Source organism: Gracilinanus agilis, chromosome 4 (assembly GCF_016433145.1).
Source record: "Gracilinanus agilis isolate LMUSP501 chromosome 4, AgileGrace, whole genome shotgun sequence".
Taxonomy (NCBI): domain Eukaryota; kingdom Metazoa; phylum Chordata; class Mammalia; order Didelphimorphia; family Didelphidae; genus Gracilinanus; species Gracilinanus agilis.
In genome coordinates this window covers 46,036,456-46,048,766 of record NC_058133.1, presented here as the reverse complement: position 1 = coordinate 46,048,766, position 12,311 = coordinate 46,036,456, and the positions used below count along the sequence as shown (strand labels likewise).

General features: G+C 37.9%; 1 protein-coding gene across 1 annotated transcript in view; it reads left to right on the top strand.

Annotated features, from left to right (window-relative positions):
- The window catches only part of SPATA1 (spermatogenesis associated 1), a 73,442-nt gene that overhangs the window by 55,610 nt on the left and 5,521 nt on the right, over positions 1 to 12,311 (top strand). The window contains exon 12 of the mRNA XM_044673693.1: positions 1,327 to 1,505. Coding sequence (XP_044529628.1) covers positions 1,327 to 1,505 — 179 coding nt within the window. The remainder of the gene's footprint in view (positions 1 to 1,326; positions 1,506 to 12,311) is intronic.

The window sequence follows — 12,311 nt, the reverse complement described above, 5'->3', positions numbered from 1 at the left end:
TTTGAGATCTGGTGCTAAATCCCCAACCAACTATGTGACTTTAAGCAAGTTATGTTTTATAACATTTTTCCTTCCTGTAAAATGTGAATAATACAGCTCCCTCTAAGTACCTTTCAAGGTTCTTTTAAAAAGATGAAATCATATTTTTAAAGATTTGGGGGGAGGTTGAAGGCTCGAACTGTGATTTCTTTGGAATAGGGAACTCTAGATGTGGAAATTCTCTCCACAGGGGCAGACTGGCAACACTTCTGTACCTTCTAGTCTTTAAAAGTTGCCTGGGTCCCTGAGAGAGATAAAGTGACTTGCTTATGATCACAGGGGAAGCAATTGAGTCCATGCCTTATTGACTCCAAGGTCAACTCTATTCACTATATATCCACCTCTTTCTCAGAAGTTTAAAAAGTTTTTTGTCAAGTGCTTACTTTTAGTAGATCAAGAGATAATTGTTCCTGTGTATCTAAAAGCTGATCATCCATAAATAATTTAGCATCAAACTCCCAGGAGCACAGATCATATATGTAAGAATCAGCAACAATATTTGCTTCTTATTATATATCAGAAAAGCAACCATCCAAATGGTAATTTTTTAACAGTCATTTGAGTACAATACCACATAAAGCACTATTGCTGGGATCCAAATGATTAAATCTAAATAAGAAAGTAAATATAAGACAAACAGGAGAAAAGGAGAATGTAACAGCATTTTAAAAATATGAATATTCACTTCAATAGTGTTTATACCATGATAAAACTAAACCCCCAAATACTTATAGTGGTTTGGGCTTTTAATTGTCCCTTTTGATAAATTGTGGCACTGAATCAGTTAACTTCACAAAAATAGGCCCTATCAAGGCAGAAGAAAAAAGATCCAGATCATTCAGTGATTAAGATAATTCAGATAAGACAGATATAGCCAGTCTGTCTTGATCATTTCTAATGGAAAACCCCCGGGAAGAGGATAATCCATCTTTTACTTCATGGACTGAGATAAATAATGACCCCAAGCTAGCTTATGAAAAAGAATCAACATAAAAGAATTGCTAATATAATTATCATTTTAAATATTTGTCATTAGTTATTTCCAGAAAGAATTGTATAAGATAGGTAATTGAGTAGAGGATTCATACAGAAGCCTTTGGTTCTGGTCCTTACTTTGCTACTGTTTGACTATAGCAAGTCACTTAAACTTCCTGGACCTCAGTTTCCTCCTCTGTGACATGAAAGGGATCAGTTATTCTAATCAATAAACTCTGTTATTGAACTGTTAATTTCTAAAAGCACATGATTCTAGGATGAGTCAAATAATAATTTTACTTTTATCCATAGTCCAGGAAGCTTGGAAGAAAAAGTATTTTGAAACCAAGAAAATCACAGCTTCTTTGGAGGAAGTTTTAACCAAACTTCAAGAAGATTTAGAACTTTATTATAAAAAATTGCTCATGCAGCTAGAAGCTAGGGAGATCAAGATGCGGCCCAAAAATTTGGCAAATATGGAAGATTCAAAGGTACATTATGCCCCTTTGGTTATTTTTCTATTTCAGATGTATTTGTTTAGAGTATGTAACTTGGAATTGCTTATATTCCTGTTTGGGTATATATTTATAATCTAGTAACACCACGTATAAAATTATTTTTGAATGTCCTTTTAATATAGCTCAATTCATACTTCTATTCAGTGGAATCTTTGACTCTTAGTAGATCAGAGGTTATAGCCTGATGCCTTTGTCCCCTCTCATAATAATTACTGACAATAGCAAGAGCAAACATTCTTAGCAAAACTATACTCGTGGATGTGTTTCTTTTACACATATTCCTAGGATTAAATGAATTGTTTAATCAATGTTTGTTGAATTGAAATGAATTCATTCCTTGAAAGTTATAGATAGATCTTAGTTTATGCCCCTTATCAGTCATTTCTTATTTTACTCCCCGCCAAGATGTTGTCAGTCAGTCAGAAGACTGTAGTAAGCATAGGAGGGAAACTTTGAAAATGTTAAACTGCCTACAATGTGAATTTTTCATTTATTCTCCTGAATATAACATTGCCTCATGAGAAAGAAACTCATTCTTCTTGACCCAAGAGGGTTGAACCTGGAACAATGGATAAGAGGAACAAAGAGCAAAGTATTGTCTTGATGTCAGTAAAATCTTCCTAATACTTTCAGCTATCCCAGAGTGGAATGGACAGTCGTAGAAGATAGTAGGAATGAACTGGGAATCTTTTTACTTGTGTCACTATAGTTTGTCTTGGCAGATTACAGCTAACAATTAATATAAAATTTGGCTCCAGAGTTGGTACTAACTCCATTATATTTTAATGCTATCTGAGGAGTAGAATTAGGGCTAAGGTCAACCAGATGGGATCCTTTAAAAAGAAGTGCCTCTATATTATTTGTGATCTGATCATTTAGTCTTTCCCATCATGCCTACTATTATATCATTGCCAGATTTGCCATTCAGAACCAGTAAGGATTCAGAGTTTCATAACAGTCACCGAATCTCTGACTTGGGAGGGACTTAAGTTGCTGGCTATTCCAGTTTCTTTCTGAGCAAAGATATCTTCTGTCAGATATCTAAAAACTGATCATTGAACCTTCACTCAAAGATCAAGAGAAGGGAACCCGCTAACTTCCCAAACTTCCCTTCAGCTCCTGACATCAAAGTTCGGATTTCCTCTTTGTACCTGTTATTTATTGCTCCTGCATTCTCCCATTTGGGTCAAGGAAAACAAGTCTCTCTCTCTCTCGTGAGGCACTGTTATGTTCAGTGGAATAAATGACTAGAAATGAATAACTTACATTGTAGACCAGTTTAACATTTGAAAAGTATTTCTCCCCTATCTGGCACACAATAGGCACTTCATACATTCTTCTGGATGACTGACAACAACCCAGTGAAATAAAGGAAGAAATCACTTATGAGGGACACAAGCTAAAATCTATCTTTGACTTACAAAGAAAGAATTCATTTCAATTCAGGAAACCTTGATTATGTACCCACTATATGCAGAGAACTGAGCTGAACACCGGAGGGAGGATATACAACTGGTGCTTATCCTCATGGAGTTTATAATCTAGTATGAGGATATAAGATGCAGCTAACTTTAATATAGGTATTAATAACATAATATGTGAGACATTTATTAGAGGTATAAAATAAACAGTGGGTGCTAAGTGGTGTAATGGTGGATAGAGTACTGGTCCTAGAGTCAGGAAGAGTCATCTTCTTGAATTCAAATCTAGCCTCAGACACTTCCTAGCTGTGTGACCCTGGGGTTCACATCTGTAAATGATATAATGATTTGTATATATATGTAATGATAAAATGATTTTTAGAAATCCTAATCTATAAAATGAACTGGAAAAGGAAATGGCAAACCATTCCATTATCTTTGCCTGGAAAACTCTTAATACGGTCACAAAGAGTTTGGAAAGTACTGAAAATCTTAAAAAGTTGTATTGAAACCTAGGGAGAGAAAGATTTTTATGTAACAGAGAGGATCAGGAATGGTCATGGCAAAGGTTGCATGTGAGTTAGGTTTTAAAAGATATGTATAAATTCAACAGGCCAAAGGAAGGAACAGGTTGGTCATTTGGGGCACAGGGAATGGCGTGGCCAAAGGCTGAAGGGTAGGAAAGTCGAAGGAATGACTGGCAGACAGAAAGCAGCCTGGTTTGGTTGCAGTGTATAATACTGTAAAGAACAGTGTTGTGAGGTAAAATGGAAAGATTGGGAAATGTCTAACTATGCAGGACCTTGAATACCAGTCAAAGGAGTTTGAATTTTACATGATAGGCATCAGAGAACCAGTGAGGATTTTTCAGTACAAAAGTATCATTATCAGAATTATACTTAAGAATGCACAGATACATAGTTACCTGATACAGAATAAATGACAAATTAGAGGAGGAAAGGGTAAAAATAGAAGCTTTATCAAAATATTCCAAGTATAGGGGCAGCTGGGTTAGCTCAGCAGATTGAGAGCCTGGCCTAGAGACGGGAGGTCCTAGGTTCAAATATGGCCTCAGATACTTCCCAGCTGTGTGACCCTGGGCAAGTCACTTGACGCTCATTGCCTAGTCCTTACCACTCTTCTGCCTTGGAACCAATACACAGTATTAATTCCAAGATGGAAATATTCCAAGAATATTTAAAAATATATATATTCCAAATATTTGGTAATGAGAGCCTGTACTGGAGAACTGGCAGTGAAAAGAGCAAAGAGGAAAATAGTTATAAAAGATAATTTGGCGATGTAGTCCATTAGACTTAACAGTTGAAGAAGTAAGGGAGAGGGAAAAGTCAAAGAAACCCAGTATTAAAAACTTTGGTGTTATCAGGTGTTTTGAAGAATGATGGAGGGGAATTGATGTCAGTTGGTCAATAAACATTCATTGAGAACCCACTCTGTGTAAGAACTGTGCTAAGTACTGGAAATATTAAGAAAGGCAAAAATGGGGCAGCTGGGTGGCTCAGTGGATTGAGAGCCAGGACTAGAGATGGGGGGTTCTGGGTTCAAATCTGGTCTCAGACACTTCCCAGCTGTGTGACCCTGGGCAAGTCACTTGACCCCCATTGCCTAGCCCTTACCACTCTTCTGTTCTTGGAGCCAATACACAGTATTGACTCCAAGATGGAAGGTAAGGGGTTTTAAAAAAAAAAAGAAAGGCAAAAGATGTTCCCTACTCTCAAAGTGCTCACAGTCCAGTGCAGGAGATACCATGGAAATTCACAACTATATACAAATAAGTTAGATACGGGATAAATTAGAGATAAAGAACAGAAGAAAGAGAGAGACTAGTATGAAGGGGGATCAAGAAAGGCTTCTTGTGGAAAGTGGGATTTTAGTTAGGACTTAAAAAATGACAAGGGGAGGAAGATGAGAAGTGAGATAAATATAGCCATTATAAATTCCAAGCCAGTGAAAATGCATGGAGTTCATATTGAATGGCTTTAGTCTTCTCACGGATGAAAACTGAGATAATCAATTTGATTCTAAAATAGAACTGCTTTCATATGAAGTTACTGATTTCATTCTGAATGTTTTTTATAATGATGTGTTTCTTAACACTCTTCTGTCCCTCTTTTCTGTCATTCTGTCATTACGGTGGCAGAGGAAAGAGGATACACAGGACAAGGGACCATTTTTGGTTTTTGTTTAATGGACTGCCATTCCTAAAGAATTCATCTCCAGGTGCCCAGCATATTGGTGATAATGAGGTACATCTCTATCATAGCCATCAAGAATCCAGGGTCCCTTCAATGCCACAACAAAACATAATAGTATACTTTGGTGGGGAGAATCTATAAGTATTGTTTTCTACTATATATTACATTTTATTTTCCTTTCAAAGATATCGCATTTTAGGGAACATCCTATACTTGGACTGACATGATCAATGGAAATTAGTCCATATGTGGAATTGTTTTATTGAAATAGAATCACGGGCTGCTAGATAGCATAGTATATAGAGGGCCAGGCTTGGAGTCTGGAGTACCTGAGTTCAAATCTGGCCTCAGACACTTCTTAGCTGTGTGACCCTGGGCAAGTAACTTAATTCTGTTTGCCTAGCCCTTGCCTTCTGATTTAGAATTGTTTGTAAGCCAGAAAGGATAAAAAAAAAAAAAAAAAAAAAAAAAGAACTAGAATTACAGACTTGTAGGACACTTAATTCAGTCCATATTGGGTTTTCTTTAGAAGCTTCCCATTTGTGAACATGGCCATTCATATATTGTTGCTCCATGATATAATGGAATTTGGATATCATAATAGAACTAGAATATATCACATCAGATCTGCCTCTGACTTGGAGTGTTGACTCTGGCGGTCATACCTAATAACGATTACAAATTATTCTCTTTTAAGACAATAGTTCCAGGGCTCAAAGATGGCTCCTTCTCTTTGATTATGAACTCATGTTCTGACACAGGTTCCACTCTGATGCGTGACCTCATCACCTCATTCCTAGATTATTGTAATAGCCTTCTAATTGGTCTCCCTGCTTCAGGGATAGAAGTTGGGCAGCTCCCTTGGGGAGGTGTCAAAGTGATTTAAAATAGCCAGTCTGACTTCTACTTCCAGTAGCCAAGATGGCAGAGTAAGGAATGTTCTGGGTTCACCCAAACCTGCCTCCAAATAACCACACACACAAAGGCCTCAAAACATGTTTAGGAGAGACAGAACCAACAAAAGACAGTATCAAACAGGGTTTTCCCCAAAGAAAATGTAGAGAGACTGCAGAAAGGACCCATCTTGCTGGAGTAAGAGGGAGAACAGTGGAAGAGAAGAGCAAACCAGCACATGCCAAGGAGCTTAAGGAGTAGTGTGGTACTAGTACATGCTGAGGAGCTTAAGAGATGGCCTTCGGGCAGCTGGGTAGCTCAGTGGAGTGAGAGCCAGGCCTAGAGACGGGAGGTCCTAGGTTCAAATCTGGCCTCAGACACTTCCCAGCTGTGTGACCCTGGGCAAGTCACTTGACCCCCATTGCCTACCCTTACCACTCTTCCACCTATAAATCAATACACAGAAGTTAAGGGTTTGAAATTTAAAAAAAAAAAAAAAGAGATGGCCGGGTTGCAAGCATATCCAGGGGAGTCTTCAGCAGAAAGAGCAACCTGGTCCTCAGGCTGCCCAGGGGAGTGGCATCTGAGGAGCGGAATGAAGCTTAATCTAAAATACTTGGCATTTGGGGGACAGTACTCTACCCCAGAAATGGAGCTAAGCTTCAACATACAGGCAAGGTCATAAAAAAGACTCCTCAACTGAGCAAAAGACAAACAGCCTGATCCTGAACACTACTTCAGAAACAGGGAAGACCAAAAATGCAAGCTCAGAAGAGGGCAGCAGTGCCAAAATGGAAATGTATGAAACTTTAAAGGTAAATGTGAAAGTATATCAGGTCCAAAATGAACTTTTAGAAGAGCTCCAAAAGAGATTCACAAAACAAATAAGAGAGATAGAGGAAATGAGAGACCTTAAAAAAGGAAATATAAAACCTCAAGCAAGAAAATGGCTCTGGGGCAGCTGGGTAGCTCAGTGAATTGAGAGCCAGGCCTAGAGACAGGAGGTCCTAGGTTCAAATCCGGCCTCAGACACTTCCCAGCTGTGTGACCCTGAGCAAGTCACTTGACCCCCATTGCCTACCCTTACCACTCTTCCACCTATAAGTCAATACACAGAAGTTAAGGGTTTAAAATTTAAAAAAAAAAAAAAGAAAAGAAAAAAGAAAATGGCTCCCTAAAATAAGGAAATGAGAGACCCTAAAAAAGGAAATATAAAACCTCAAGCAAGAAAATGGCTCCCTAACAACCAGTATTGGACAAATGAAAGCAAATGACTCCATAAGACATAAATAGGAAACAATAAAACCAATTCAGTAAGAATGAAAAAATAGAAGAAAATCTGAAATATCTCACTGGAAAAACAACTAACAGAAAATAGATCCAGCAGAGATAACCTAAGAACCAATGGACTGCCTGAAAGCTATGATCAATAAAAGAGCCTGGACACCATATTGCAAGAAATAACCAGTGAATATAGTCCTAATGTTCTTGAACAAAAGGGGAAAATAGAAATCTCTGACCACTGAACTCCTCCATGCTGATGGTACCCTTCCTTCTCTCAAACTGAATGTGCTACCAACTTTTCTTAAAGAGACTTATTGGTGCATTTAAGCTTCTTTATGGTACAAAGAAAAACCAAACAAGGCCCAAGATCAGGGAAAATTTTGAAATTGAAAGAAATTGAATTTACCAATCATTTCCTGAAAGAGATCCCAAATTTTTAAAAATCCTAGACTTATAGCCAATTTCTCAAACTCCTAGGGCAAGGAGAAAATACTACAAGTAGACAGAAGAGAACAATTCAAATATTGTGGATTTGTCAGTATTACATAGGCCCTAGGGCTGAAAGGCATGGAATATAATATTTTGCAAGGCAAAAGATCTAGAACAAAAACCAAGAATCACCTACTCAGTGAAATTGAGCATAATATTCCAGAGGAAGAAATGCACATTAATGAAGTAGAGGACTTCCAGGCTTTCCTGATGAAATGATCAGAGATGAGAAGAAAATTCAATGATCAAATTCAACACTCAAGAGAAGCGCATAAAAAGAAAAGAAAAAATTCAAGGGATTCAGTGGGGTTAAACTGATCACACTCCTACATGGGAAAGTATTAACTATGATACTCAAGATATCTATGAAATGAGATTCTTAAAGTACTTAAGATACTTAAAGTAATCAAGAAAAACAATGGAGTTAAACTGATTGCATTACTATATAAGGTGATAACTAAGATACTTAAGATATTCACAATACTTGAAGTACCTAAAGTACTTAGGATACTTAAGGTATAGAAGATACTTAAGAACACTATTAAAGTAGTGAATAGGAGCATATACAAACAGCAGGGATTAAATTGAATATGATGGGATGATATAAAATAAGAGCAAAACAAAATTAAGGGATAAAAAGAAGCAAAAGAAAAGGAGAGAAAATTGGGGATAACTTTCACGTGAGGAAATACAAAAGAATCAATACAGTGAAAGGAAAGATGGGGGGGGGGAGTGGTGGGCAGTTCTTGAACCTTACTCTCATCAGAATTTACACAAAGTGAGAATAACATCCACACTTGCTTAGCTATAGAAACCCATCTTACCCTCTAGAGAAGTAAAAAAGGGTAGAGGAATAAGAAAAAAAGGGGAATTGACAAAATGGGGGATGAACTCACAGAGGCAAAAACAAAAATATTTTTGAATAGGGAAAGGCTTAAAGGAAAGGAAGAGAAGGATAAATGGGGGGAAAATAAGATGAAGGGAAACACAATAATCATAATTATGAATATGAATGAGATGAACTCAACCACAAAAGGAAGAGTAGAGCAGAGTGGATTAAATGCTAGGAACCCACAATATCCTGTCTATAAGAAACACATTTAAAGCAGGGAGACGTCTCACACAGAGTCAAGGTAAAGGACTTCAGCAGAATCTATTTTACTTCAGCTAAAAAAGCAAGGGTAGAAATTATGATTTCAGAGAAAGCAAAAGTGAAAATTGATCTAATTAAAAGAGATAAACAAGGAAATTACAACTTGATAAAAGGTACTATAATGAAGTAATATCAGTATTAAACATATATGCAGCAAGTGGCATAGCATCCAGGTTCCTAAAGAAGTTACATTGGTTATAAGAGGAAATGCACAATAAAACCATATTAGTAGGGCATATTAATCTTGCCCTTTCATAATTAGATAAATCAAATTAAAAAAAGAGAGATATTAAAGAGGTAATTAGAATTTTAGAAAAGTAGAGTTCATAGACCTCTGGAGAAAACTGAATGGGAACAAAAAAATACCTTTTTCTCAACAGCACATGGCACCTTTACAAAAACTGATCATATAGTAGGACATAACCTCACAACCAAATGCAGAAAAATTAAATGCAACCTTTTCAGACCATAATGCTATAAAAATTACATACATCGAAGGTCTGCAGGAAAAATAAAGACTAAAAAGTGTTTGGAAACTAACTAACCTTAACCTAAAGAATAAGTGGGTCAAAGAACAACTTATGGAAACAAAAACAATTTCGTTGAAGAGAATGATAACAAAGAAACAACATACTGAAGTTTTAGGGATGCAGCCAAAGCAGTACTTAGGAGAAATTTTATATCTCTAAATGCTTACATCAATAAAAGAGAGAAAGAGTAGATCAATGAATTGGGAGTGCAAATAAAGAAAAAACTGAGAAAAAGAAATGTAAAATCTCCAATTAAATGCCAGATTTAAAATCCTGAAAATCAAAAAGAAGTTAATGAAATTGAAAGTAAGGGAACTATGGAGCTAACAAGACAAGGAGCTGATCTTATGTGAAAAAAAAAACACAACAGATAAATTATTGGTTTATTTGATTAAAAGTAAATAGAAAGAAAACCAAATTTCCAGCGTCAATAACAAAACCAACAGAAGCCATATGATTTCTCACCATAAAAATAGCAGGTCTGACCACCACGTTCCCTACTCAGTAAACTCCAATGTCTCCCCTTCTTGTCTCTATCTCCTGACCTCCCTGGATTTCTTCAAGCCTCAGCTTAAATCCTACCTTTCTGCAAGAGTCTTCTCCTTGTCTTCTTTAATGGTAGTGCCTTCCCTTTGGGATTACTAGCAATTTACTCCATATATATCTTGTAATTACATAAGTTGTTTATTTTATATGTGTCTTTTTTCATTAGAATGAGAGCTCCTCAACTGTGTTTTTGCCTTTCTTAGTAATCCCTAGTGCTTAGAGTGCCTATGAGTCTATGGCATCCAACATAGTAGCAGGCACATTGTAGGCACTTAAAATCTTGTTGAATTGTTGGGAAATTTCAGAGAGAGATTTAGGTTTGGTGTAAAACTTTCTGACAATTGAAATTATATAAAATCAGAATGACTTGCCTTGGAAGTTAATGAGCAGTTTCCCTGGCCTGAAAGCTCAATTGATCACTTATCAGTTATGTTGTAGAGAGAATTTTTGTTCAGGGAGAAGTTGTTTTAGAAGACCTTTGAAGTACCTTGCAACTCTGATTCTGTGATTCATTGGTCAGTGTTCCCGATTTAGGGTTATGGTTTCTGTAGTTCCTTCTCTTAGCACAATATGCCCTAAGAACTCCTAATTTATTCTATTGGATTTGACATTTTTCTAGTTTGGTTTTAAAATTGGCTTGGCCAATTGCATGTGCTTGCCAGGCTTCAACGTGTATATCAAGGAATCTTCTGGATAAATCATGACATTCTGGATTAGCATGTCTGATATTTATAAATTACTGAAAGGTAGTGAGAAGACCAAACAATCTGAAGTAGATAACTCAATGTCCAGACTACCTGTATTTAGTCTGTAAGACCACCTTTCATTCATTCCTCCTAGGCAGTTGTCTACCTGATTATACCCCCCCATTAAATAAAGCTTAGTGAGTACTGTGGACTTCTATAACTTATCCAGGTGGTCCAAGATTAATAGCCAGAAGCACCAGTCTCCAATGGTGATTGCATCTGGATTGGATGGTGTAAGTCCCTTTGGGAATGAAAAGGCATCGTGACCTGGGTACAGTCACCATCTTAGCACTCTCAAGTCTAGAACAGTAATAAGGAATCAGGTTTCAGACAGGCAAAGGGCAAGATCAGGTAGACGTAATAACAAACAAACCCAAGCAGAAAGTTGACATTAGAAGCCAACAACCCTTCTAAAGTCATTCGTGTAGAGGCATGAAATGGAGCTGGCCAGTCGGGCTCGACACACTGCCTCATCAGGGAGCTAACACTGTTGGTGCAACACGTTTTCCTTCCTCGGATGACTCAGATTTTGTGCCGATCTCTAACAGCCCCTGCCCATGCCTTCGCTCCATGAGCTTTGGCACCTGCTTTGGCTCGGGGTCTGCACACCAAGGAGGAATCCCAAGAAAGGATGAAAAAGCAAAACAGAGTAAAAAATGGCCCCTAAAACGTATTGTCATTCCTCTTAAAAAGAGGTGCTCAGGGCTCCAGCGAAAGGGGCAGCTTGATCACTCTGTCCCTCTGGTGCTGGTTTGCCAGAGCTGCTGACCATTTGCTGGGGCCCCCACCCAACTCTGTGACTCTCGGCTGAGAACTTCCCAAGATGCCCTGGTGTCACTGGAATCAAATACAAAGGCCTTCTAAAACTTCTCCCTGAACAAAAACCATCTCTACAACATAATGGATAAGTGAGGTCCCTCCGTGCGGTGGACACACTGTCTCCTTCGTCCGGCCTTCCGGGCTCTCTCTGGCGTGGCCCCAGTCTGCCGTCATAGCCTTACTTAGGTCATCTGCAGGCTTCCAGCCTGACAGGAGCCTTTTGCCACCTCTGCATTCACACAGGCCCTATCTTATTCCTGGGCTTTTATTCCCTCCTATCTGTCTGTTGAAACCCTTTTCTTCAAGGCCCAACTCCAGTAACACTTCCTGTGTGAAGCCTTCTTGGATCACTCCAGCATACAGTGCCTTCTGCCTCCACATATCGCTTTGGGATGGGCGCTTCATGCATTCTGTCTCGGATTATCCTCCTCGGGAGGATGAAGGCTATCCTTTTCCCTCTGGTGTCTCCAGAATTTTCACAGTGCCCTGAATGGAATAGGTGCTTAATTAATATCTGTCGACTTTGATTAGCTTGAACCAGAACAATTACATTTTCTCTTATGAAATAATGAATTTCACAATTAGTTTTTTGGATGCTATAATTGCTCTAATACTTTTTGTTTTGGTTTCATCTAAGCCTGTGATTTTATTGGTGTGGGGAACTAATCCCTTGATGAGGAA